General features: G+C 43.4%; 1 protein-coding gene across 12 annotated transcripts in view; it reads right to left on the reverse strand.

Annotated features, from left to right (window-relative positions):
• pde4dip (phosphodiesterase 4D interacting protein) overlaps positions 1–25,517 on the reverse strand; it is a 77,550-nt gene that overhangs the window by 14,739 nt on the left and 37,294 nt on the right. For 8 of the 12 annotated variants that reach the window (XM_066691719.1, XM_066691717.1, XM_066691713.1 and 5 more), the window contains exons 1-25: positions 19,629–21,826; positions 16,419–16,556; positions 16,090–16,209; positions 15,877–15,969; positions 15,539–15,763; positions 15,253–15,411; positions 14,564–14,668; positions 14,248–14,385; positions 13,963–14,142; positions 13,640–13,834; positions 13,303–13,494; positions 13,032–13,119; positions 12,772–12,854; positions 12,462–12,578; positions 12,145–12,291; positions 11,820–11,926; positions 11,435–11,574; positions 6,460–6,578; positions 6,010–6,221; positions 5,217–5,613; positions 4,118–4,304; positions 2,964–3,080; positions 1,829–2,297; positions 1,045–1,280; positions 572–623 (exon numbers count right to left, since the gene is read on the reverse strand). In XM_066691719.1, the coding sequence (XP_066547816.1) occupies positions 572–623; positions 1,045–1,280; positions 1,829–2,297; positions 2,964–3,080; positions 4,118–4,304; positions 5,217–5,613; positions 6,010–6,221; positions 6,460–6,578; positions 11,435–11,574; positions 11,820–11,926; positions 12,145–12,291; positions 12,462–12,578; positions 12,772–12,854; positions 13,032–13,119; positions 13,303–13,494; positions 13,640–13,834; positions 13,963–14,142; positions 14,248–14,385; positions 14,564–14,668; positions 15,253–15,411; positions 15,539–15,763; positions 15,877–15,969; positions 16,090–16,209; positions 16,419–16,556; positions 19,629–20,825 (5,213 nt within the window). In that variant the 5' untranslated portion in view covers positions 20,826–21,826. Of the gene's footprint in view, positions 1–571; positions 624–1,044; positions 1,281–1,828; positions 2,298–2,963; positions 3,081–4,117; positions 4,305–5,216; positions 5,614–6,009; positions 6,222–6,459; positions 6,579–11,434; positions 11,575–11,819; positions 11,927–12,144; positions 12,292–12,461; positions 12,579–12,771; positions 12,855–13,031; positions 13,120–13,302; positions 13,495–13,639; positions 13,835–13,962; positions 14,143–14,247; positions 14,386–14,563; positions 14,669–15,252; positions 15,412–15,538; positions 15,764–15,876; positions 15,970–16,089; positions 16,210–16,418; positions 16,557–19,628; positions 21,827–25,517 lie in introns of those variants that run through there. The other 4 variants (XM_066691714.1, XM_066691716.1, XM_066691715.1 and 1 more) reach the window with 4 other exon arrangements.

Consider the following 25,517-nt stretch of genomic DNA (forward strand, 5'->3'; position numbering starts at 1 on the left):
TATTATCCTGAAATGCCAACATCAGTTCCTAAGAGACAGGCAGTCTAACTATTGATTCTATGTGTGTTTGTCCCTGTCAAGTCAAACAACAATAAAACAAGCTTTCCAGTCAATGTTTTCCGCGCCTTCCCACCGGCCCAGCAGAGCTACATGATCACAGAGCTAGCCAGAGGACAAACAATCACCAGCTGTGCTATTGAATTGGCCTGGTGACTATTACACAACCCGGAATTACACAGACAAGATACAGACAATGGCGACCCATGAACACTTCGGCAGGGTTTTAAATCAATCAATCAGCAAATAAACAAATAAATGACCAAACAAAGAAATAAAATACCCCCAAAGTGCATTCTTTTAGCTTTGCTATAAGGAAATCAAGTCCAAAGTGACAGCCATCTTGGCAGACAACGAGGGAGGTTAAGTTGATAATGAGCTTAAAGAGCTTAAACTGTCTTTGAACAGTTTCCTGACACTCCAGGAAACCTTGCTGATTAACGAAATATCAGCCTCAGAGCTCTATCGGTGGATGAATGAGGGAAAACAGATTTAAAAGGTAAAACAAACCCACCTGAGAGCAAGTAACTCGTGTCCTGTCTTGTCATCAAGCTCTGAACGGTCTCCTGTCGATAGAGAGAGAGCTTTACCAAACTATTATTTTTATTTTTTGGTGGGGGGGGGAAAGCATTACATATTTTGGGGGTCAACTGTAATCTGGCACAGTGAGATGAAATGCATGTGGCAGCCTAATCATTAAGAAAGCAAGCCTTTTTGGAAACAAAAGACGCTGGGTAGGATACATGTGTATTTTCCAACACTCTTACAACAAAAACTATGTCGTCTAACTCGCGTCCAGACCAGATAACATCAAAACACTCATCCACCTCCACTCCAAACCCGATTACTTCACAACACAGCATGTCAGGTGACACATTCTGGAGTTTGTAATTGGCTGGAGGTGGTTGAGCTTTTGTTTTGGTCCTTGATTCCCCCTCTTGGGTTCCAAGGAGAGGCCGAACATACAATAGTTGAAAAGTGACTCACGGCCACTGAGCTTGGTGTTGACCCTGTCCGCCAGCGCCGTGCTCTGCGCCAGCTGCTCCCGGAAGCTCTGGCCCATGTAGTAGTCAATGTCGTTGGCACGGAGCAGCTCTTCGAAGGACTTGGTGGTGTCGCCAAGGTGTTGGAACAGGATGTGGCACACGCCACGGCCCTCGCGCATCTTCTGCCGCAGGTGGGACAGCTCCCGGGCCTGCGCCTGGATCAGGGAGTCGTACTTCCTGAAGGAGGAAAGAGAGAGCGGGTCTTTAAACCGGGAGACATGGCACAGCAGTGTTGTAGGCCTGAGAATTGTTCAGAACTGGGCAAATCAGGGCTCAAAAGTATTTACGCTTGTTTATACACATGTTCAAACACTATGATTTGATGAGGACGCATTTTGATTAAAGGAGACAATTAACAGGATAATAGAAAACATGAGACGATTAATGGAGTAAAGGAAGATCAATCCCCATTTAGTTTTTCTTTTCAATAGTGTGTGCTGGCTCATAGTTATGTTTACAACAAATGCAGATGTTCTTCTCAGATCACCTCGAGGGTTTTTGTTGGCAACACATCTGTTAGAAATGGCAAGAAATGCTCTTCTGGTACAGCAAGCTTTCAGTGACCTTCAGCTGAGACCAGTCTACTGAGAAATTATTTGATTTGAACATAAGATGTATTCTTTTTAAAGCTTGAGTCTATAGTCAGCTTGTGAAGCCAACACATGGGCTAAATCTTGCAAAAAAAATGAACCATGTAGTGAGAGATCCTGCTCATTTGCACCCACCCCGGCCAGGTGGCAGACTTGAGGTCCTCAGTGGAGGTTTTGCTGTCCAGTCTGGAGCTCTTGAGCTGGGCCTCGAGTGAAGCCACGCGCAACACCAGCTCCTGCAGCTCCTTGTTGGGTTGTGGCGGCGGGACGCCCAGCCCGTCTGACTGCCAGCCCTCGTCCTCCTCCAGGCCGCTGTGGGAGGGGGAGGCCTGGAAGCTCCAGTTGACCTTGCGGGGGCGCTCCAGGCTGGATGCATAGTCGCTGGTAGTGGAGAAGGAGCGCACACGGCTCTGCAGGTTGCGGATTATCTTGTCGGAGCGGCGCAGCTGGCCGCGCAAGTCCTGGATATGCTGCTGGAGAGCTGCCACGTCCTCACACTCACCCAGCTCCCCCACGCCCACCCAGGACAGCAGCGGCTGCGGACCCAGGCTGCACTCGGGCCCCTTTGTGTACGCAGGCCCGTGCACGTCCAGGTCTTCATACTCTACAGGGAGGACAGCAATCGTACGGGTTAGGGGCTGTCGGTTTAGGGAGGGGAAACATATAATCCATTCATAAACATTCATAAATACTGCATACGTGAGTTTATTATTTATTATCGTTTAGATAATAAGTAAGTGAGTTCTTATGGATTAAGTTTAGAAAATGATTTAATGTGTGAATTTAATAACATTCAATGTAATTATTGTAATTTAAATATTTAAAAAAACTAGGCCTCATTTAGAAGGTATTGTAAAGTGCTCTTCAATTATGTAGCATCTTCATAAACCCCACATCTTCATCTGAATTAGCATAGAAAGAATACCACATTTTGTACTTTAAAAACATCGGCCACAACAAAATATGCTTTCATATAGCTTGGTCTCCCCCTGGTGGAAATACTTAAAAGCTTCATTCTGAAACAGAATGTGGAATCATCAACCTTTTCCCGAGGATTCTGAAGAACATAGTTTACTACGTCATGTCATTTAAAGTGACAGATAATCAAATGAGAGTGTAGTTATGTCTAAATGCAGACAATTGGTTTAATTATCATTTTAGAAATATCTGCTGCAGGTGTTCCCAGTATCATTATTGCATTTTTTTCAAAACACTTGAAGAGACTAATTATTATTTTTTAACTTTTAGTTCTGTGTAATGTCATTTTAACCTGGGCTGCTGGCGTCTTCTCTCTCCGCCTCATTCTCACTGCGTCCGCAGGTTTCGTAGCCCAGATCCTGGAGGTCCACCTGTACCTGCTTACTGTCCTGCTCAACTGAAGACTCGGCTGAGAGGACAGGCAAACAGAGACAGCGGTCAGTCACTCACTCACACACCTCCTGAACACAGCAGCACAGCCTGAGGTATAATTGTAGTTCTGTCTTCCAAAAAGACCCTTCACATTAATAATAAGGTGGGGAGGGTATTGTGTAATAATATATACACTACCGGTCAAAAGTTTTAGAACCCCCCATTTTGCAAGTCCAGTGAATAACCTGAAACAGTACAAAGGTAAGCGGTAAACTGCCAGAGGTTAAAAAAATGTAAGCGTTATATACTGTGTTACTACACCCTCTTAAGCATTATTTGGCAGTGTTACGTGCAGCTCCTGTGCATAGAAGTTACACTGTATTCCTACAATCGTTTGAAAGCTCATTCTCTTGGCTACCAGTGCGTTTCATTCTCAAACACAACAGATTTACAGTTTCCGTGTCGCCTGCCATCATTCAGAGCCCGGGGGGTAAACACGCTCATTCAGAGTCACAGATCACTCAGTTTCGATCTGATTTTTCTCTCTCTACGGGTGTTGCTTCTACCAAAACGTAGATGCTCTTGTTTTGATCAGTAGACTGTCTGGTTCCAGAAAGTCATAATAGTCAATATTTTCTAAGATTTTGTATTGCTACTCAGACCTGAGACTCTCAGCTTTCATGGGATACCAAACACTTGGCAAACAACACAACAGTGAAGAGTACATATGGGATAAAGAGAAGCACACGGATTTGGTGCCCTTTCATGGGTACCAGAGGGGTTTTTCTGCTTAAGGGGTTAAATTTTGTTAAACATTTTGTTATTTCTTTTTTATCTCCAATTTATTTGTTCTATGCTTTAATTTCAGAGTGCATCGAGACATTAAACTGCGTAAACGTCAATACAAACTGGAAAAATTGAGGTGTTCTAAAACTTTTGACCGGTAGTGTACATACATGTAAAACCAAACCCATGACCTGAATTTTTGAATAATTTACATGTTTTTTATCAACACCCACCCAACAAAAACAAATGTGTTTTTAAATAAGACTTGGCAGGAGACAGGGAACTCACTGAGCAGGACTCTGTACTCTTTGAGCTGCTCTGCCTGCGCCTGCACCGTGGCCTCCGACACCATCAGTTGCTCCTGCAGATCCCGGCTCTCCTGTCGACTCAAGGCCAGGTCTGTGCGGAGCTGCTGCGTCTGCTCCCGGAGACTGACCTCCACGTGCTCCCAGAACCCACCAGGGCTCACCTCCGGCTGCACAGACAGTACAGGTCAGACAGGGCGCACAACACAACACAAGCCGGGAAACAAAGAGTCTCGTTGGCAGCCTTCTCATATACCATTTATCTAAGAAGCACAGGTTTACAATACATTATTTAACTGTTCGATATCTGCCATGATTACCGTTAAAGCTGACAAAATATAAGACATAAGCAGGCAAACACATTTCATATTAATAAAACCCCAAATTTAATAAAAATATACTGAGCATATTAAGATCATAATAAAATATAATTGTTGTAAACTATATGCTTATTAACAAATAAATCCCCAAAACACTATGATTTCCATTATGCTTTAATACATTTTGCTCACAATAGTTTCCTTTGCCTTTGCATCCCATGAGTACCCAGCAAACAAAAAGGCCCTTTTTCCTCCACCCATTGGCATTAAACTCGGCCCCAGCTGCCAGTTGTGCAACTGTTTACATAAACCAGCGGCTGGCAGCGAAAAACAAACTCCTGAAGGTCAAAAGCTCTCCCCACATTGGGCGAGAGACAGGCCGCGTGTTTGTATATGAAAAAAATGACAGTCCCGGCCTCTCTGCAGCTATGGCTACTCGATTCCCGGGGGCAGTGAGGTCCCGGGGGTATTTTGAAAGGACAGATTGTTTTGAGCCAAGCGCCACTGGGTGACAGGATGGTGTGGGCAGCTGACGACTTCCAAAAAACTGGATATGACACTCATTTTCCCTTTTCTTATTCTCTGACTCACAGTGACAGGTTCCCCCACAACAGGGAGTCATTTATTAAGATAGAGGCTGAACTACATGACAAACAAACACATAAAATGAATCATCATTTGCCAAATTTATATTAAGCTGGTCCTCCTTCTCTGTCGTGCCACATACTGTATAAATGAAGTACGTTCAATTTATGGTCCTACCTGTGTGGAGGGGTGGCCGGGGCAGTGGGACAGCAACGCCCCCAAGTCCAGAGAGTGAGGCCGGGTGCACCTCCTCTTCCCTCGGCCCTCTCTGTGCTGCACAACCGGGGCGCAGCGCTTCCCCTGCGCCGGGCCCAGCTCCTCCTGGCGACCGTCCCCTTCATCGACAACGCTTCCCGCCAGCTCCGGCCCCTCTTCTTCGGGGATCTGGCAGTTCAGTTGCAGATGTTCCTTCCGTTTCTCCACTACGGCGTCTGTGCCGCCCAGCCTCCCGCCCCAGGTGTCCGCCTCCTGGCTCAGCCTGCCCGCCTCACCCTTCTCCCACCTTCCCCACGTGCCCTGTCCTGCCAGACCTTTCAGCTCATCATTTTCCAGCCGCAGACTCAGCAGCGCGTTCCTAATATTTCAAGAAGCATTGCCGCAAAAAGGGGAGAATTTGAAATATACATTATTCTACCATTGACCAGAACAGGCTGTGAATTTATATGATAACAGATACACATATCACCAAGGGAAAACACTTGAAAATGAACATGGTTGCTCAATAAACATACTTTGAGCTCCACCCACAAATTCACTACAGTAAAGTAAACATTACAGTAAAGACTGAAAGTACAAAAACTCTAGTTTCAAAGTACCAACAAGACAATAACAGTCATTACTGTTCTTCAGCCATGGTCATAATAGCTGTTCCTTATTTATTTGCTGAGTCATATAAATACAGACACGAATTACCAAGTGGCCGACTCAGCTGCCCAACTCTAGGATGTTCAAGGCGTGTTTGATGTTGTACCTCATCTGTGACAGCGAGGCGTAGCCTGTGTTCTCCAGCTGGGTCTTCAGCTCCGCCAGCTCGCTCTTGACTGTCCTCTTCTGCTCCATCAGCTGCTGCAGCTCACCTCTCAACTCCACCAGGCCCTGCTCAACCACCGCCACATCCCGGGATGCCAATCTGCTCATGGGACCTTCAGCCAGGTGTCCCTGCTCACAAGCAATCCCAACTTTCTGTTACAAAACCAAACAGAAAAACTCCCAGCATTCTCAGCGGATTTAATAACAACTGATGGAGGGTGGCGGTAAAACAAGGGGCTAAGCTCACTCTAGGTTATATAACATTAAAACATTTCAGTGTGTCAGAGAGAAACCTAACCCAACAGAAGCATGTAAGTAAGTTTTGACAGGTTGGAACAAATTAATTCAATCTTATGTGTCTAAAGTTTATTGGGAGAGTTTATTGCCCTACCTGATTGGTGGACAGAGTCAGAGCCGTCAGTTTTGAGTTCTCTTCTTCCTCAATACTGTCTGTGAATTCACTACTATCATCATCTTCCTCGTCCTCATCTTCCTCCTCCGTGCTGAGCTCTGAGAAGACAACACAGGGACATTGTTACGAAGATATTCAAACATTTCTCGTAATGTTGACGATTTATAAGCATATCTCATAATGCAAATCATGAATGTCACTCTTCCCCTGTATACTGTCCAATGCACAATCGAAAAGCTTTTTGAGTATCATGTTTTTTTTTTGTAACAATGGTGATTTGTCATTTAAAAAAAAAAAAATATATATATATATATATATATATATATATATATATAAAAACTAAATCTAACTCTCCACTACAGACGAGCTTTCACTTCTGCTGCTCCAAACAGACCTCTCCCAGACAGACAGGAAATCTACATCTTAACAGACATTCAGAACGATTTCCTCTGCAGAAATAAACAAGCACAGTCAAGTGTCATTTGTGTAAATAAGTGAACTCAGAGGATATTATAGCACATTTCCATGGGCTGTTCATTGTGTAAAGCCTGAGGCGATCTGGTCCTAATTAGTGTATCCACTTGCAAAGTATTATGGGATGCGCTTTTATTGTGCGAATGATTTCCATACGACTGACTCCAGAGAGATTTATTTTAAAAGCCAATTGCTGTTCATTGTGTTTTACAGTGAAGTACATAAAAAACAATCTTGATCTTGGATGAATCATTCATACTTGTATTTATAAGGGACACTGTTATAACACTACATTACATCAAGTCAAGAGTACATTCAGTAAATGAGCACAAAATATGATGCAACCAGGGCTTAAAGCAGACTGAACTTTCTCTTCAACTGAACTTTTAACCATACAGTGTTAAAAAAAGATTACTGGCCATAACACAAGCTCAAACTATTTCAAAGACAGAGAGGAAATCTTTATAAATTTCCTCCCCACAGAGAACCAGGCTGTTTATTTAAATGCTCAGACTGTTCAGTTCTCATTAGCGGGAAAGAGTGCTGTTATCTCAGCCGATTGGTCATTTATCCTCAGGGCAATGAAGACGGGAAACCAGCGAGCAACACACAGTGAAGCCCGAGGGTGACATAGTACACTGCACTCCTGTGCATGCAGATCTGAGGTTTCAATAGGGAACACAACTCAAGTCTGGGAGTTAAAACAAGAGCAAGAGCTGCTGGGAATAATAGTTTCACTGAGAGATATCTTGCTGTAAGAACATAGTGTACAAATAGACCGTATGAATTGGCAAATGTCTTTATGATACCCAGTTTTCTTTAGAGGGAGTTTTAGTGTCAAATAGAGCATTTAGCAATTTTTAACTACTGAAGGGAAGGGACGGACATTCTCCTCCAGCACAGGTCTTTAATTCAGGGCATTTTAATCATTGGCATTCATTTATAGAGCTTCTGCGAACTCAGGAGCTGGTGAGGACAAGCAGGAAAGAAGACACCTCTTGACCACATCAGTGTATTTATCGATGAAGGTGGAGGAGATGCCAGCAGTGAAGACACCGAATCAGGGGTTTGAAACACTTGGGGCTTGAAAAGAGCACTCTTTTATTTTAACAATTAAACATGCCTATTAAAATACTAGAGTGGAAAGACATGTCAAACATAGCCAACAGGCATATATTTCAAACTCTGCACGAATAATTTTGAGATTGACATTTTAGTCAATTTAGGTCTAGCAATACCCCCTGGAGTCATGGTTTCTGCTATGGTTATTCATTAACTTATTTTCAAGGGGAAACCCTGTGCTAGCAATGCATATCATTCGGGATGGAAATTGTAATTACAAAAATAGAATAAAAATAAAGCGTAACCCAATTCACTGAATTAAATATAGCTTATTTACTGATATTACATCAGTATGATGGAATGATTCATCATGTTTAAAAGACATTGTGCACTACATTAGCAAAATAAATTGGGGGGGGGGTGTTCTATGTCATCCATGCTTGTGTACTACACATTTTCAGGGAACCATTTCAAACTGCTGGTCCCCTTAGTCATCCTGACTTTGTTTAATCATTTTAAATACCATTACAATTGTCCATCAGAGAGAACTCATGTACCCTATATATGAGCAAGTTTGAAACTACATTAAGTGTTAAATTAACTGCAAGGATTACCTTGGAGTGTTAAAGCGTTTGGCCAAAGATACAATACGCATCATACAGATAAGCTTGGTTTAAGAACTGTGTTTTTAATTGCTTATGAATAAACTGTGCATTTTGATCTTCACACACATTAATGGAAGATCCCATCACAAAGTGTAGTGAATACAGTAAAATACGAAAAGGATATTTTTTCTGTATGATGTCGTAGGAGAACTAATATACACTGGTGCTCTTTTGTCTTTGAAAGGAGAGGCAGTGGACAGAAAACAGAGGAAGAGTTACATACCTTTACATTTTACGCCAGCGGCCGTCGATGAAAATGTATCTGAAGCTTCGTAACTGCAGATCCTACAGTACTTACACTGATCCAGCAACATGGCATTGGTGTGAGCATTAAAAGCAGTCTTTATTATGCATCCAAAAGGCTGTTTATTTTTCCTGCTCTGTTTACACATTCCTGTATTTTGAAATGACAGCCTTTGGCAATTTTAAAAATGTACACTTCAATAGTTGGGAGAAACCCAAATTCATAGGCATTGGACTGCAGGGTGTTTTTGCTTGCTGTGAGACAAGCCAAATGGAGATACAAAATAATACCTTTAAATATATATATATATATATTTTTAGATTAATTAGAAATACAATCAATGTGCTTCCAGAGATAAATATGGTTACACAATTATAATATAGATATATAAAACCAACAGAAAAATCGCCATGCAAAACTGGAAATTCATGCAACTCGACATGCCGTTTCCCCACAGATTTTACAGATGTTATGGTGCCGCACACACAGATGGAGGGATGAGCTTTATGTAACGACACTAAGGATTTAATCTGCAACCTTCATATAACACATGCAACTCTCAAAATAAAAAGGCAGACACTTCCGGAGTCTCGAAAAAAAGAAGTGAAGGACGTGCTGCCAGTCATTTCTCCAATTAATTCATTCGTTCTTTTAAGATTGGTCTTTCTGTCTGTATTTTAATTAAAAAAAAAAAAAAAAAAAAAGATTTTCCACAGAGAAACAGTCTGAACATAATATTTATACTTTGTTACCAGTTGTACCAGTTAGACACAGGCTGCTGAAACAGTAATGACTCTTTAGGATGTAAGAATGACATGCAATTTCTGTGTCTCTGGTGGCAGAGATTCTACACCCAACTACATGCTGTTGTGACAATAAGAATAACACAATGGTTAAGAAAATAATGTTTTTCGGTGTTTAAAGATGAGAGTCAGGCACATAGGGATGTTATAGAGGTTTTGGAGTTGAACGGAGTTGCTACAAACTAGAGATGATGACTTAATTGCTGTATTTTCCCCCATACACTACATGCACACATTCTACATTTGCTTTAGAAAATTAACTCATAATAGCCAAACGGGAACAATTCTTTGACCTAAATTTTATAGGATTGCAGAAACTAAAGCATGCATTGTCATCTAAAGTGCTTTTCCCTGCATGCTAAGATCGCTAACGAATGCACGGTTTGCGGAAACATTTGTTTCTATCACATGTAGCTGGTGTTCCTTTTTGACCCAATTCCAAGCACACACAACACCGATATGAAACACAGCTTTAGTCAGTAGTGGTGGTAAAGATTTATTTCTCCCCCTTTTTATTTTTATTTTTACACAAAGGTTGGAATGGATATTTCGAGCAAACCTATGCTTACAAATTAAGTTAAATGTAAAATGAGTTCTGGTTGGACTAGCACCATGTTTGCTTGCAGGATTAATCCTAAAAGGAGGCGTGTTGCTGTTCTGCTTCACTAAATCAGCATGTCAAAATTACAAGTTTATGAGTTTATTTATGAGATTACTAAAACACAACATCAAAATGGACAGAGTAACAGAAAGCCATTTGAACGAAACTGAAATTTAGAATGTAGAAAACCACAATTTGGGATGTAAGGCAAGGTGGCACTAGTAAATAATACATTTTGATTAATACACTTTTGACGCACAATGCTCAGTCCTGTTCTAGAGTAACCCATTTGGTGCTTCTGTCTATTAATATCTGAACTAAGGGACAAAACTAAAAAGCCACAAACACAATATGGTCAACAGAATTTCATGATACTCAAATTCCTAATATGCTAAAAAAATTAAATCGAATTTATCTGGAAGAAATTAAGATGTATTGTAAATAAAACCAATTTTTTAAAAAATGTATGCAGAACAAATGTCAGTAAACAAGGTAATAACATTAAATTGGCAATCCTTTCTGCATCTCATGGTAATGGGAGGGTGGTGGACAACTGTATTTAAATGGATGTAAAAAAAGGATTTCCGCTAGCTCTCATTTACACTTCTGAACTCTGCACAGGCTGAGAAAAACACAAAGACTACAGCAATCGATCTAAAACGTGATTTGTAACGATCCACAAAAAATTAAGAAACTTGGCCTGTGCATGAAAGGATGAATGGAAATAACTCAAAAGGTGAATGTTTCTGTGTAACAGGCATGCCATACTCTCTAAAGCGTTTCGCCAGAACATAAATACAGAGCACAGAACAAACAAATGGTATAAATAGGAAGTAATTGCACTGAATTTCTTTTGCAGGCAGTCCGAACAAAAAATGTAAAAATAAATATGATTAAAAATAGAAATTGCACGTGTCGTCACCGCTGTTAGTAAAACCATCAAACAAACCCACTGGTCGAGAGCAGGCACTTCCTGTTAGTAATGCTTCCACCCTACAGTGGGTCTCCATCTCCACCGTAACCCATTAGGTAGATAGACCACCCGACCCCTCTGCAGCCTGGGAGCCAAGTTCCTGCAGTAGCCTCAAACTCTGCTGTTCCCCACCTCCAAAATCAGGGTGCGTCTCGGCTGCCATTCCCAGCCTCAGAGCGCCGCCGTGGGTCCTCGCCAGGGCCTCCTCCAGCTGCCCTCGCAGTGCCTGCACGGTATTCAGCTCCACCTGCAGGGCGTGACTCTGCTCAGAGCTGAGAGGGAGAGCCAGGGAGAAGAGTGACACACCTCAAACCAACCTGCTTAGAAATAACTCAAACCAATCTAGTGCTTTCAGTAGGAAACATATATTCATTAAATCCATCCCCTCATACTCTGATGATAAAACACAAATCAATTAAGCCTTAAGAACTCTGAACTCCTGTCCTACAGTCGTGACTTTCAGAGGCATTTTTTCCACACTCAGTTGCTCTAAAAAGTAAGTGTGAGTTAAGCTTACCTGTCCTCATGGGTGTGGAGCTGGGACAAGCTGTGGTAGAGCTGTTTCTCTGTCTTCAGAGCTTCATTGAGCCGGTTGTATTCGGACACAAGATGCTCCAGAACACACTGCAGAGACAGACCATCATCAACCGGATTCAGCACACAGATTGAAAAGCGCATTTATAAATACACTGTGTTGCTAACAGGACTCGGGAATACAGATGAGGAACAGCATAGTGTGGAACAATGTGCGATGGATGCAAATAACAGATTATGGAGGAAGAATAACCAAAAAAATATATAAAATAATGTTCAAAGCAAAGAACATCTCCCAGCTCTCCTACCTCTTGGTGTACGTTCAGTACCTGGTGGTTGGGGCTGGCAGCGGATGTCTCCAGCAGAGCGACGGTCTGTCTCAGCTCCTGCAGCTCCTGAGTTAGCCGCTCCACAACAGGTAACCCCGAGGGATCCACCAGCTGCCTCTGCAGGTCCTGACCAGACAGTTAAGAGTCAAACATCTACACAGGCTTCACACGTCAACAGGCCCAGTCACCATCCCTCACTCAACACGAGTGAAAACACAGTCACACACACACAAGACTCCTCAGGCGGAGAACAGCACAGCCTCGCTCTCTTTCAGAGGTCAGTATCTGAGGCAAACCTGGATAAGCTCTTCCTTGATCTGCAAGTTGCAGGTAAGGGACTTGATGTTTGAGGCCTGGATCTGAACTTCCTCCTTCTGCTTGGCCAGGACAGACTGCAGACCCAAGAGCTCCCGCTGGAGACAAAAATGAAGGCAAAGACTCGAATCAATGGCGCAAAGAGGTGAGGACACGTTCCTACACAGCCTACTACTATCCTTAAGTGCTTTGACAAGGAGACACCAGATTCTATGAAACGTTGTACAGCAGATAAATGTAACCTGTGATCTCAGGATTTGTTTGAACTGTCTGTAGTCTGTGGTCTCTTACCTGGGCCTCCTGCTCTTTCCTCAGGACCAGCTGGAGCTCCTCCTGTACCTCCTGCATGTCTCTCTGCAGTCCTTCGTTCTGGCCTGTCAACACAGAGCAGGAGACATGACACTGCTGAACACAAGCAGTCAATCTGTCAGGATACATCCACAGGTCTACAGCATTCTTACCCTGGAGAAATTATAGGAGAGTAAGATACAGAAAAGGGAGAAGAGCTTCACACCCTACAATGAGTCCCCTATATTGAGAAAGCGACTGACCCTCATCTTCGCTGCCACGAGTCAAATCCCCAGGCTTCGATGTGATCATTGGCTCGTCTTGGTCATGTGGACTGCCTTGCATGAGCTCCTGTATTAAGGTGGAAAAAAATATAATTGTAAGACAACAGAGCAAACGTGGATTGCCCAGAAATAGATTACAGGACAAAATAAATTATATCAAATGTGCAGCTCATAAAAAGTATACCACAATGCATTGCACCAATCAAGATTTAGCTTTAAAATTGGCAGTGCCGATGCAGGGAGCTCTCACCTGGATGAAGGCCTCTTTCTCCCGCAGCAGGCTCTTCAGGTGACTGATCTGGCTGCGGGGGTCCCAGCTGAGCTGCTCCTTCTCCCGGCTCAGCTCACCCATCTCGCGCTCCTTGGCGGCCAGGTGTCTGCGCAGCTCCTGCAGCTCTCCGGTCCGCTCGCCGATCACCTGCGTGAGTCGCGCCACCGTGTCCTGGAAGACCCCGAACGTTTGGGTTTCAACCACCTGAATTCAGCTTGTCAATTCCTCAGGATGGGTAACATTTACACCGATGGAAGATGTGCACTGAAAATGTTCGACGACTTCTCTTATCGTGTCAGTTATTAGGATGCGTTACCCTGATCTGCTGGTCCCTGGTGCTGATGATGCCGAGCAGCTCCTGGACCTCTCGTTCGTGCTGCGCCGCTTGCCGGGCCCGGTCCGCCAGCACCTCTTGGAACAGGCGCTCCTTCAGCTGCAGGCGCAGTTTCAGCTCCTCCGCCAGCTCACCGCCGCCCACAGACACCTTGTTCAGCAGCACCGCCGTCAACTCCTGCAGCGAACGAAGCAATTAAAATGTAATCAAGCTAGCACTCCACCCCATCAGTGAGTGTATTATAACCAACACCTGGCAAAGCAGCTTGATTACAACAGTGTGCCGAAGAATAGTCGGGCCAGTACCTCCGCCTCCTTGGTGCGGCTCTGCAGGGACGTCTGCAGTTGGGCGACTATGGCGTCTCTCTCCCTCAGGCTGTGCTCTAGCCTCTCCTCGGTCTCCTGCTTCAACCACTGCAGGTTCCTGCAGGACACCGAGCTCTGCTCCAACTCCAGCTCCTTCACCTTCAGAAGCCCGTCCAGACTCTGCCACACAGAGATTGTCATGGCGTCACACAGTTTTAAGTGAAAATATGCTCTGGTATTTCAAATTATGCAGCCACGTGCCCATCAACAGAGCTCTACACATACGGTGATGGTCTCCTCGTTATTGGACAGGATGCAGCGCAATCTCTCCAGATCCCTCTCTTTCTCCCGGTGGGCCAGCTGCAGCCGCCGAACCTCAGCCTCCTTCTCCTCCAGGCAGCGGAATTTGTCGTCGATGGCACGCTGGGAAAACACGAGATAAACACTTGATACCACAACCCCCATGTATGTATCACCATGCATTACGATCCAAGAACATGCATAATCTTTATAAAAAAATAACTTAATGTGGTACAGTTCTGTTCAAAATGTAACCAAACAAACTTTTGACAATCTGGACAGTTTTGCCCGCATGCTGTACCTCCAGGGCTCGGTCGCGGTCCTTGATCCGCTCCCTCAGTTTGTCCAGCAGGGTGTCGCGACTCTCAGTGGAGTCCTGTTGATGATCCAGGAGATCCATGTATTCCTGAAAACAGAGTAACACAAAATAAAAAAAAACACATCATTCAGTATTCACACGTCAATAGCCTCTTGTGTGTCACACCCATGGAAACGTTACACTAGTGTCCTTAAGTGTGTATAAAAGGAAAACTGAACTCTTTGTCCAAGACAGGTGGCACCTGCAGAGCACCTGCAGAGCACAGCATTCACCCATGACTCCTTTATTCTTGCAGCACTGTTACTCTTTACAGGTGTGACTACAAGCTGGCCACCTGTCATTTTAGGTCCACCTTTACCTATGAATGTGACTTCAGATCTTTGATTGTCTCTGTACTCCATTTGAGATTAGTTCTCAGAGGAATGTAATATGGTTGACAAGAACACACTTTTATGCAGCTGTGCATGAAAATGCAACCAAGCTCTCCTGACAGCGAGAAGGGATTGAAGTCAGATGCAGTAGCTCAGATGCAGAGGCCACATCACCAATAAAACTAACACTTTAAAATGTAATCCCGGATCAGGCTGATCTCAGGGTATTAACCTGGGGTCCCAGTGGGAGGCTGATCCTCTCAATGGAAGCCTGTGTATGGAGAGGATGTACGCCCCCACCTGGACAAGCTGCTCCTTCTCCTGTAGAGAGAGTCTCAGCTGCCGCATGGTGCTCTCCTGAGCCACGGCCTGCAGCCGCTTCTCGCTGTCCTTCTCCTTCACTAGCTGCTCCTTCGTCTGCAGCTCTGCTCGGGCCTGCTGGAGGGCGCTGCGCAACTCCTGAGGGGGCAAAACTCACTCAGACATGGAGGCAAAATGTGAAAAGAAACAGACCACTAGCTGTTGATAAAAATAAAATAAAAATGGTAACTGTTTAGTATTCAACCCTTATAGTCTGGAGTCCCACCTGGTTGTGCCGTTCGGTGAGCTCCCGGTGCTGCAGCGCCTCCTGCAGGTCGCTCTGCAGGCGCTCAGCAGAGCGGGCGTGGGCAGCGGCCTGGCGCTCACTGTGCCGCTGGGCCCTCTGGGAGCCCTGCAGCTCCAGCTGGGTGGAGAACAGGGAGTTCTGCAGGGCGAGCAGCTCAGTCTGGAGCTGGGGCAGCTGTGCAGGGTCCCCCTCTCCATCAGACATCTGCACAGGTGGGACGCTTTTATTAAGCTCAACCCCAATCTATTTTTTATCATTATTATGAATCTTATAAAGGAAAAACAGGATCAACGACTCTGTGCAGAAAGATGTATTACCTGCATCTGCTGCAGCTGGTTGCGATGGGCGATCTCTCTCAGTTTACACAGGGTGTCGTTCTGCCCTTCGATGACTCGGTACAGCTCTTCAGCCTGGAACACACAGACACCCACCAATGAGTCAACTCTGAATCTGTGCAATACCACCTGAGAGATGACAGCTCTTGACACAGCTTTGATTCTCTCTCCTGCTGTGGACTGTGCAGCCCTCACCTCCGTGTCCTTGGTGCTGACCGTCTCGCTCAGCCCCTGGATGGTGCGCTCCTGTTTCTGGGCGGCTTGCCGGATGGCTCGGAGCTCACACTCCATCTCCTGGAGCTTCTCCTGCAGCTTCTGTGCAGAAAAAAACAACATCTATCATAGCAAACATATCCTGGTGAACCACAGAGATCAGAAGAAAAGGCTAAAGTCTAATTCAATTAGAGCATCACCAAAAACAATGGACCAACAACAGCCTCTTATTGTGTTTCAGCTCAATGGTAGCTGCACACCTGTAGGATTTGCTGGATCACTGGGATGTTGAACACTACAGAGCAGCATACCTTATTCGTGTTCTCAGTCTCGTGGATCTTGGTCTGCAGGGCCTGCACCTGGAGCTGGGCTTTCTGCAGCTCGCTGACGCACTGCCCGGCCGCACACTCGTACTGGTTCAGCTGGCTCTGCTGCTCCTCAATCAGGTTCTGAAAGGCAAGGCGAGCAAGCCCAATAAGAGAGGGCCTCTCAACGCATTTAATCAGGAATCTTACTATGGTTTATTATTCTAAAACTATTACAACCATCCCTTAATTATATTGTGTCACAATCACATCGACATCAATCCAAAATCCCAAAGCATTACAGACAAAGACTCCAATCGCTGCAAGGGCTGAAGATCACCACTAAGTGTATGAAAGACTATACAGTCTAAGGGAGACTAAATAAATTGGATGTAGCACTTCCAATTACAACAGATACCTCTATGGCACACTGCCTTGCGTCGTTCCCCTCACGGTCTCATTATGAGCATCTGAAAGGCAGTGCTGAAGGTACGGAGAGACTGCTCCTGTCCTGATTGGCAGTGACAGACTATCAGACCCTATTAACTACCGCAACAGGGTCTAACAGGATCAGTGAACTGGAAAAAATAAGACTATCAAAGCACATGCCAGTGTCAAGAGAGTAAACACACTATAACAAGGGCTCTCCCTTTCACTACACAAAAACTTCCAGTTCAAATCGGAAAGAATTTGTTGAATCCGGGTCCTGAATATAAACCTCCCTGCGATAGAAATGTTGTATTCATCCCAATCTCTGACTTGGCAGTGAAAACAGAAAGTAATGACGTTGCATTTTCCAATCTTTAGCTTCCTGAGGAAAGCCTATTTTCCACAGAAGTGTGTGTTACAACATCTGACGTTATTTAGTCACTGTCCTTCACCCTCTCCCTCGTTGTGTTTGTATCGCAAACACACTGCAAAGGCCAGAAAGAAGCTTATCTGTTGTTTTTTTTCCTGCCAGGAATATTTCATGAAGTCCCCTACAATAAGCATATCTTTACGCAACCTCATTTTACCAGAGATTTCAGTTTCAAAATGAGACGAGCATGCAAAATAAGTTGGCTTCTTCTTTCTTTCTAAAGGGAACTGAAAAATCTTCCAGTGTGCCCATGGTAAAACTGTCTGGTTACTTAAATCAGCAACATTGTGCTCCAAACAAACAAGGCCTCATCGTACACTGTAGTGCCGAGTGCTGCCTCTGGCTCAGGGGGAAAATAGGACATCACATGCACAAGGCAGCCTTCCCTCCACATTAACCTACTTTACGGGTATGGAATATTCAGAAAATTAGGGATAACGCAAAGATAAAATTCAAATTTGCTGACAGGAGACAAATCCGTATAATAAGATTACATTCTGTAACTGTCCAACCCCCAGCAGAATACACAGACTCTCTTCAATCACTCAGCTTTTTACCACACTACACCTCCCTGCAGGAAAACCAAAAGAATGAGAACATTAATTCCCGCGACGAAACAAGCATTTCAGAGCTGGAAAAACCCGCTTTGGGTTCATTTGTTGTTGTGAAGAACACACACCTGGTCTATCTTCCCGGTAGTGATTAACTTGTTTTTGATATTTTAAGTCTGAGTAAGACACACACAGGTCCTGGCTATGTCCAAAAACATCTACATAGCAGGCATTAAGAATCTATAATAAAATACCAGAAATAAATATTATGGGGATTGAGTAATATAATAAATGATAATGAGTAATGCGACTAAAGCTATAATTAATATCATGCGAAACGCCCCAGAGGAGTTAAGAGCTCATTATCATCTCTACAGATCTTACAATTTTTTTTACATATTACAGGAAACACAACCAGGACAATTGAACAGCATCTACAGTGACTATAAAACTGACAAATACCCTAGCCTACACCTATAGGATGTGTTCGAAAGGTGTTAATTTGTATTCGTAGGAGACCTGTCATTTTATATACATACATATATACAACTCAAGTTTCCTGGAAATAAAAAAATTAAAATTGTCTTCACCCTAGACTACGACAAATGTTTGAAAACTACTGATCTTATATCAAATCTACACACCATATACATCCTTTAATCACTTATAGGACCAGCCGACTGATCGGTTATCTTACCCAGTTGTTTTTAATCTTATTTCAGGTATCTGTATAAAAGTCTTCTACTGAGTTGAAACCTGGACAGCTAGACAGCCCACAGAATGTATTGCCAGGCTATTTCCCTTGATGTCTGTTTAAAGACTTATTAGCCAGACAGAGTTCAATTGAAGGACAGTTGTGAATATAGTTTATAGTACTACATCACGGAGGTCTAGTCTTTGTGGGAGGTACAATGAGAGGAACTCTGTTCAATAAACAACAACAAGGCTCTGGTGGATAATCAATTTTATAACCCTCCGTGCATAAGAGCTGTATGATAGCAATCAATCTTCCAACAGAGAAGAAGGCTGTCTTGGTGGAGCTGGCGGATCTGAGCACTAGCGGCTGAGGATGTGGCTATAATTACTGTATTGCCTCATTTCACTGAGGTAACTGTTGCCATGACAAAGCTGGAGTCGGCAGGATGGTTATGAGGGCGACACCGCGTTAGAGAGGGCAATCAAGGAACTGATTATTTGGAGCCCATCTGTACACACTTTATAAACGTACTACATAACTCTAAAGCTCATTAAAGACTGATTTGTTAGTTGACAAGTATCTTCAATAACTCCCTGCAATCATATGCAATAGTCAGCATGCTGATTATGGACGAATCCTGAAATGTACTCCAGAAATCATGCAAAGTCTAGCTACAATCACTACTCTTTACTCTTAAGACACAGAGGTCATGTCACGTAACCAAATCAGCACTTTTTATTTTATTGCGCAGTTATGTTAGAATGATTTTGTATTGTAATATACATTTCATCCTAAGGTCGGCACACATGCTAATTGGTAGGTAATAATGACTGATTAGCATCTATTCAGAAACTAATCACAGATTTAGGGTGTCCCCTTTGCCGTTCCTCTCAGAATGCATGGAATTCAGGAATAGCTTGTCAAACAGGATGCTAATAAGCTCAGAACAAAAGGTGAAATTTTCTCTATGTGCAATAACTATAACCCCCAAGGAGAACCATAGTGTACTGCTTTTTGTACACCAGTTATTGTTTTTTTAAAGTACACCGTACAGTGACAGGTTGTCAGGGTGTAAGCAGGTCATTGAATGGCAGGAGTGGTTCTTATACCTGACAGTGAAAGGGCATATACTCCACATAGATATCCTGCCATAGCTCCTCTAGCTCGGACAACTCCAGGTGCAAATCGTGCTGGATTCGAGGGGGGACCAACTCTTGGAAATGAGTGGGAAACTCGGAGCCACTGCTGTAAGGCGTCCTGACGGTCAGGTCTGTGAAGGCAATCTTGCTGTTAGATCCTGGCGATTTCACCAGGATCGGGAGTTTGCTGCCTCGTGGGCTCTGTATGGGCCGGTACTCAAAGTTCTTCACCAAGCTGAGGGCCAAGTCCAGCCTGTTGGCATGCGGAGTCGGCCCCTGCAGGGCCAAATGCTCCTCGGACCAGGAATCTGATTTCTGGTCCTCCCTCATTTCTCTCTCGGCCTCCTCCTCCTTGGCAGCGGACGGGCCCATTTCAACAGCGGTGTCCAGGGACTCCACGGACGAACCGGGGCTCATCCTCTCCAGGTCGGCATCTTCTAGAGTTTTATCACCGGTAGAAGTCGCTGGCGGCGTCTCGGGCACGGGGGTCACGGCTGTCGGCTCCACACTGCACATGCTCCCCATCAAACTGGCCGAGTACCTGGTGGAAGGCCCACAGGAAATGCTCCTAGCCAGTTTCCGGGGCACCCTGCAGACCGCTTCGTAGTCCGAGTCGGCGACGCGCAGGGCCGCACAGCCTCGGCACCGCCTGGAGCGATGCACCGAAACCTCGGACATGTGGCAGTGGTGGTAGTGCGATTCAACCGTTTGCTCCTCATGCTCAGCCCAAGATTCATATACAGAGTAGGCAAAGTCCTCCTGGAGCAAGGCGTTGTACTTGACGTCCGGTAAGCCGGAGATGTCGACCGTGCAGTCGGCCGCCTTGATTTCGGGGGCCGGTTCGTCGCCGTTGTGCTTGCGGTACAAGCCGCTGATGCACTGCCGCAGCCGGTCCTTCTCCAGGAGCAGTTTCTGCAGCCGCTCGATGGACAGGGCCTCGATGCGTGCGATGACGGTGTCAAAGCGGTACATGCGGTCCAGCATGAAGGTGCACTTGCTGCAGGCGAACTCGCCCTTCCCATCGCGCGTTAGCTCCCGGCCCAGCACGTGGGACAGCAGCACCTGCAGGTTGAGCTTGGCGGCGGTGTGGAAGATCCAGCGCCTCTGATTGCCGCACAGCTCGCGGGCACAGATCCTGCAGACGTCCTTCATCCTGGAATCCAACATTGAGGTTCCCAAATCTACGGTAACTCAAAAGTAGGTCTGTGCGCTATAGAAGCAATCAAATGTCTTCTTTGAGGCTACATTTCTATAACAGATAATCCATTTAGTTTCAAATAGAGATGTATTATTTGCCAGAGAGCCTTAAGTCTACCAAACTGGCAAATGAATGAATAATCAGAAGTCTCACCAACCAACTGAGAAATTCAGTGTTTTCCTTTCTTCTGAGCAAGATCCCCAATGAAGTTGCAGTTTTCTATGCAAAGGTGTATGTCCACTTGAGTCCTGGAGCCATTTAAACTAGTTGAATAAAACACATATGTATTAAAAAGCAATCATCAAAATCACTGATCAGTGATCAAAAAGCAATCATTCAAAACTTTCCCTCAAAAAGTCGGGTGTTTATCGTGAATCCATTGTTTTGATTGTGCAAACGGTAGGAGCCAGACAGGACATCTTCAGCGGACAAAATGTCACCACCACCTTTGAGAGGAGACTCACAAAAGACAGGCTTACCAGAGGCAAAAAAAAGCAGCGTTTCGCCTTTTAATACCAGACAAGGCGGATCATGAATCTGTCCAAGTAAAACAACACCATTTCGGCTCGTTTTGTGGCCAGGCAGTGCATCACTGTAATGCAAATACTGCTGCTTTTCAGCGTCCGACGAGGATTAAACGAGCCGTCACTCAAGGACCCCAAATAAAGTGCGCAAACACATACATCTCTTCATTTGCCTCCCGGGACCGGATTTGCAAACATGCCATTTCTCGCCATCCCTCCTCCGCCCGCCTCTGTCATGTGAAGATGGACCGGCGCTCAGGTTTGCATCATCGCCGCTGATCCCGCAATCCCGAGCGGAGATAACCGTGATTGCTGAAACCTAAGCCTTATCTGCACAGCACTGCCCAGCCCGTTATGTTCACTCTTCGGGATTTTGTTTTCACCAGCAAAGATAAAGAGGCGGTCGTCTGGCCATTGCACTATGGATCCATTCAGCAGGCAGCAATGATGTGGCAACCCTGCAACCAGCAGAGCGCTGAGGCAGCGGGACGCGCCATTGCACAGAATAGGGGTGTGCTCTCAACTCATATTTTCTACCAACCCAAGAATGAGAGTTGTGAAAACATGGAATTCAAATTTTAAATTATACTAATATGTAAATAAACGCATTCACATTGACCACATCATGCAGTTCATATAACAGTTACATTACTTACCCATACTACAACACAGCCACCCCTACATATGACTAGTACACTCCGAGTCCCAGTGATTTGCATACGCTCGACCGTGAGCAGAGGTGAAATGCTCGGTTACATTTAAAGGTAACGCACTTCTTAAATTGGTTACGTGTTTTCTACAAAGACATGCAGATAAACTAATAAATACATGTATTACGGTCGTGTTTATATACTAATTATAGCTTTGAATACAAATCAAAGCATAAACATGCATATTGTATTAGTAGTAGTAATAGTAGTAGCAAGTAGTAGTATATAGTTTACATAAGAGAAGTATTTTCTTCTACCAATCAGTAATATTGAATACTTAATCACTGTGATGAACAGGATCCATATCTTTCAGCTCTTTATTTAGTTAGTATGAATTTTGGGCCAACCTAATGGTAGAAAAATATACAATTCAGATGCAGCCAATAAAGTGTGCTAGTGAGCCTTGCAGTAAATGTACAAAACCAAATGACTGCAAGTGCCAAGGGAGATGTAAAAAATAAGTCTCTGTCTAAAGCATATTCCAAACACTATACAATTCAAAGTCATATTTATTTTATTTCTTTGCGCATTTGCAAACTGAAACAAAATGCAGTTTCAAAACCTGCATAGCCCTTTAACAATTATTTCCAAGCCACAAGAGGCACATTCTCCCTAAAGCTGCCAATATGCCTAATTACAGCCTGAGGGGTGATGTTCAACTAAACAAGCAATACTGTCTGAAAGGCCTCTTTTCATAACGTTTGTTTTTTGTTGTTGTTACGCTACCGCAGATCACTGTGAACTTTGTAACAACTGTGCTGGGATGTAGCTTAGAAAAACAACAACACAATGCTACTACTATACTGTAAATTAATCATCAACAATTAATTCAACTAATGCATACCAGACGAGCAGTGTCAGTTTAGATAGAGGTGGATTTCACTTCGGTACAGTATGCTCCAGAATGTGATTTTCTCTGTTACTGCTCCATTGCTTGAAGAACAATTGGGAAAGAGACACCTTTTCATTTTCGTATGGATTGTGTACCTTTTCTGTAGTACCGTATCCGTCAATACTGGTAGCGCATAAGAGATTGCTCTGTCATATGCCTGTCAAGTTCTTTGTTTCCACTAGACAATAACAGCTGCCCGTTCGCGTGTTGTAGCAAAAGAGGGAGACTTATTCTGCACACGAGGTAGCCAGTACCACAGAGCGCAGCGACTCAATTAATCTAACCTTTCCCCAGGTCCCCAGGGCAGGGCTATCTGGGCTGCACTTAGTCTTTCATCCACCCATCCCTGTGAGGGGAGGCGGACTGAAGCTGAAAGGTCACATGTTTTGTGCAGAGATGCAAGAAAGCCCCTTCACAATGGCTCAGCTCAGCAGAGGCAAAGAGCCGTGCCTGCGAAGCAATGCAATCGAGCCATAGCAACACAACTACAGGAACTTAAAACACAACAGGGAATGGCCGACAGCTGGAAATGAGAAACCACAGCCGCAGTGACATGTTTTATTGCCATTGGAGGTGAATGCCTGGGGATAGATGTGTGTATTACATCAATTAAAAATACCACATACATTATTCATAATAAAACATAAAATAATATCATCATCATAATAATTATTATTATTTAAAAAACTAGTACTACTGATGACAATAATAATAATAATAAACCTGTACAAGTCATCTATTGTAAACCACCTCTTATTAAAAAACATATTAGCTAAATAAAATGTGAATGGAAGACAGCTGCATTGATATATTACACATATGTGATATATATATATATATATATATATATATATATATATATATATATATATATATATCCATTAAATAAGTGTAGAAGTTAATGAAAATAACATTATAAAGATATTAACATCTCAGATAACTCTAACATTAACTTAAAAATTAATCTCTTATTGTAATCGGGTCTATTTTTCATAATGAGAAAGCGTCTGTTTACACTGATCCAGCAGGTTGAGATTTCACTGTTTTTATACTGTTAAAAATGATTTATAACATTTCTTCATGTTTATTCCAGAGCTCTTACTTAGCCCGTCTGAACCAGCCACAGGAGGCAAGGCTGAAGCCCAGCTTTCAACAACAATGAGAACTGTAATTAAAAATCTATTTATTCTAATCAGTGGGAATTACTAAACCTTACAGAGCAATTCATGTACGATACGTTTTCTTTCAAAGGCGACAGCGATAACGACATGAAAAATGTGAGAAGAACTGAAAACAGATGAGTGAATACATATTTCCTTTCAATCTATCTATGTGTATGCAAAATAAACAAATTAATACAAAGTTGAAGTAACTATTTTTTCCTTTGCCTTTCTTTTGAGCAACTAACAAGTCTTATTTTTTGTTAACTACGCTGTTCCATGTGAACTCTGGTTGCCAAAATCAACCCATTAAACACAATCAGTTGCTGTGAAGTCAAACAAACAGACATTCTCAAATTTAAAATGTTCTTAGTGGTTTTTCAGTGACTAATATCAGGCTGGTGGTGACATACTGAGTACCAGGCAGAATTCCCCACAGGTTTGTGTGCCTGCGTTCACTGAGGTCACGGGCTTCCTGTCACAGCTAACAGCGTGAACTATGACCTTGTGTCAGGTTATTTTTTACTTGACAATTTTCTAATGGAGTGATGAGACTTATTTAATTACAGCTAGGTAAAGGGGCTTAGTTCAACCTCTGTTTATCTGATTGTGTGTCCATGTATCATTAACACCATTACGTTTACATGACTTGTCATCTGTTTCTATTAGACATCTCCCTGTAACATAAACCATCTGAATGTAAAAAAAAGAAAACGGAAATGGTATTTATAGATATAATTTCTTTCCCATCATTCCCACAACCCAGAAGCCAATACTTTGACTCACAATCTGATGAAAAAGCAGAGAGAGACTGAAGGAGAAAAAAAAAATACACAAAAAAAATATATATATACAAATCTTAAACAAATACAAATTATACATATCCATAGCCTGTTATACGGTCTGTTTTTCCATTTCACCTGGCTGGTATATGTCATACAATCATTTGCTTAAGGGGCTACAAGAATATGTAATAACAATGCGACCTGACCAGTATTTTTCCAGATGATTTGCATTTTTCTAGAACATTAATTTACATGTGAGTGCTTCAGGCGCGTGGGCAGAGCTTTACTTGTCTCAGAGAAGTACAACATAATGCAGCAGAACTGCAGGTTACATAACTACTGTTCATTTACAGACAAGCAAAACAATTGGAGACATGAAGTTATGATACAATTAACTCTAATAACTCAAGTCAGAGAGGGCCTGGCTGGACTGGTGATTATAAATCTGAATCTTATGAAGAGCTTTGAAGAAAAGCTAGATAAGTGCCCTGGTTGGAAATAAATGACTTCACTCATGCTTAATATTTTCAATTTTGAATGTCTTGTGTAAGCAGGAGGTCAATGTTTTACAGGTAGTTACATATTGTTTT

The sequence above is a fragment of the Amia ocellicauda genome, chromosome 19 (assembly GCF_036373705.1).
Source record: "Amia ocellicauda isolate fAmiCal2 chromosome 19, fAmiCal2.hap1, whole genome shotgun sequence".
NCBI lineage: Eukaryota > Metazoa > Chordata > Actinopteri > Amiiformes > Amiidae > Amia > Amia ocellicauda.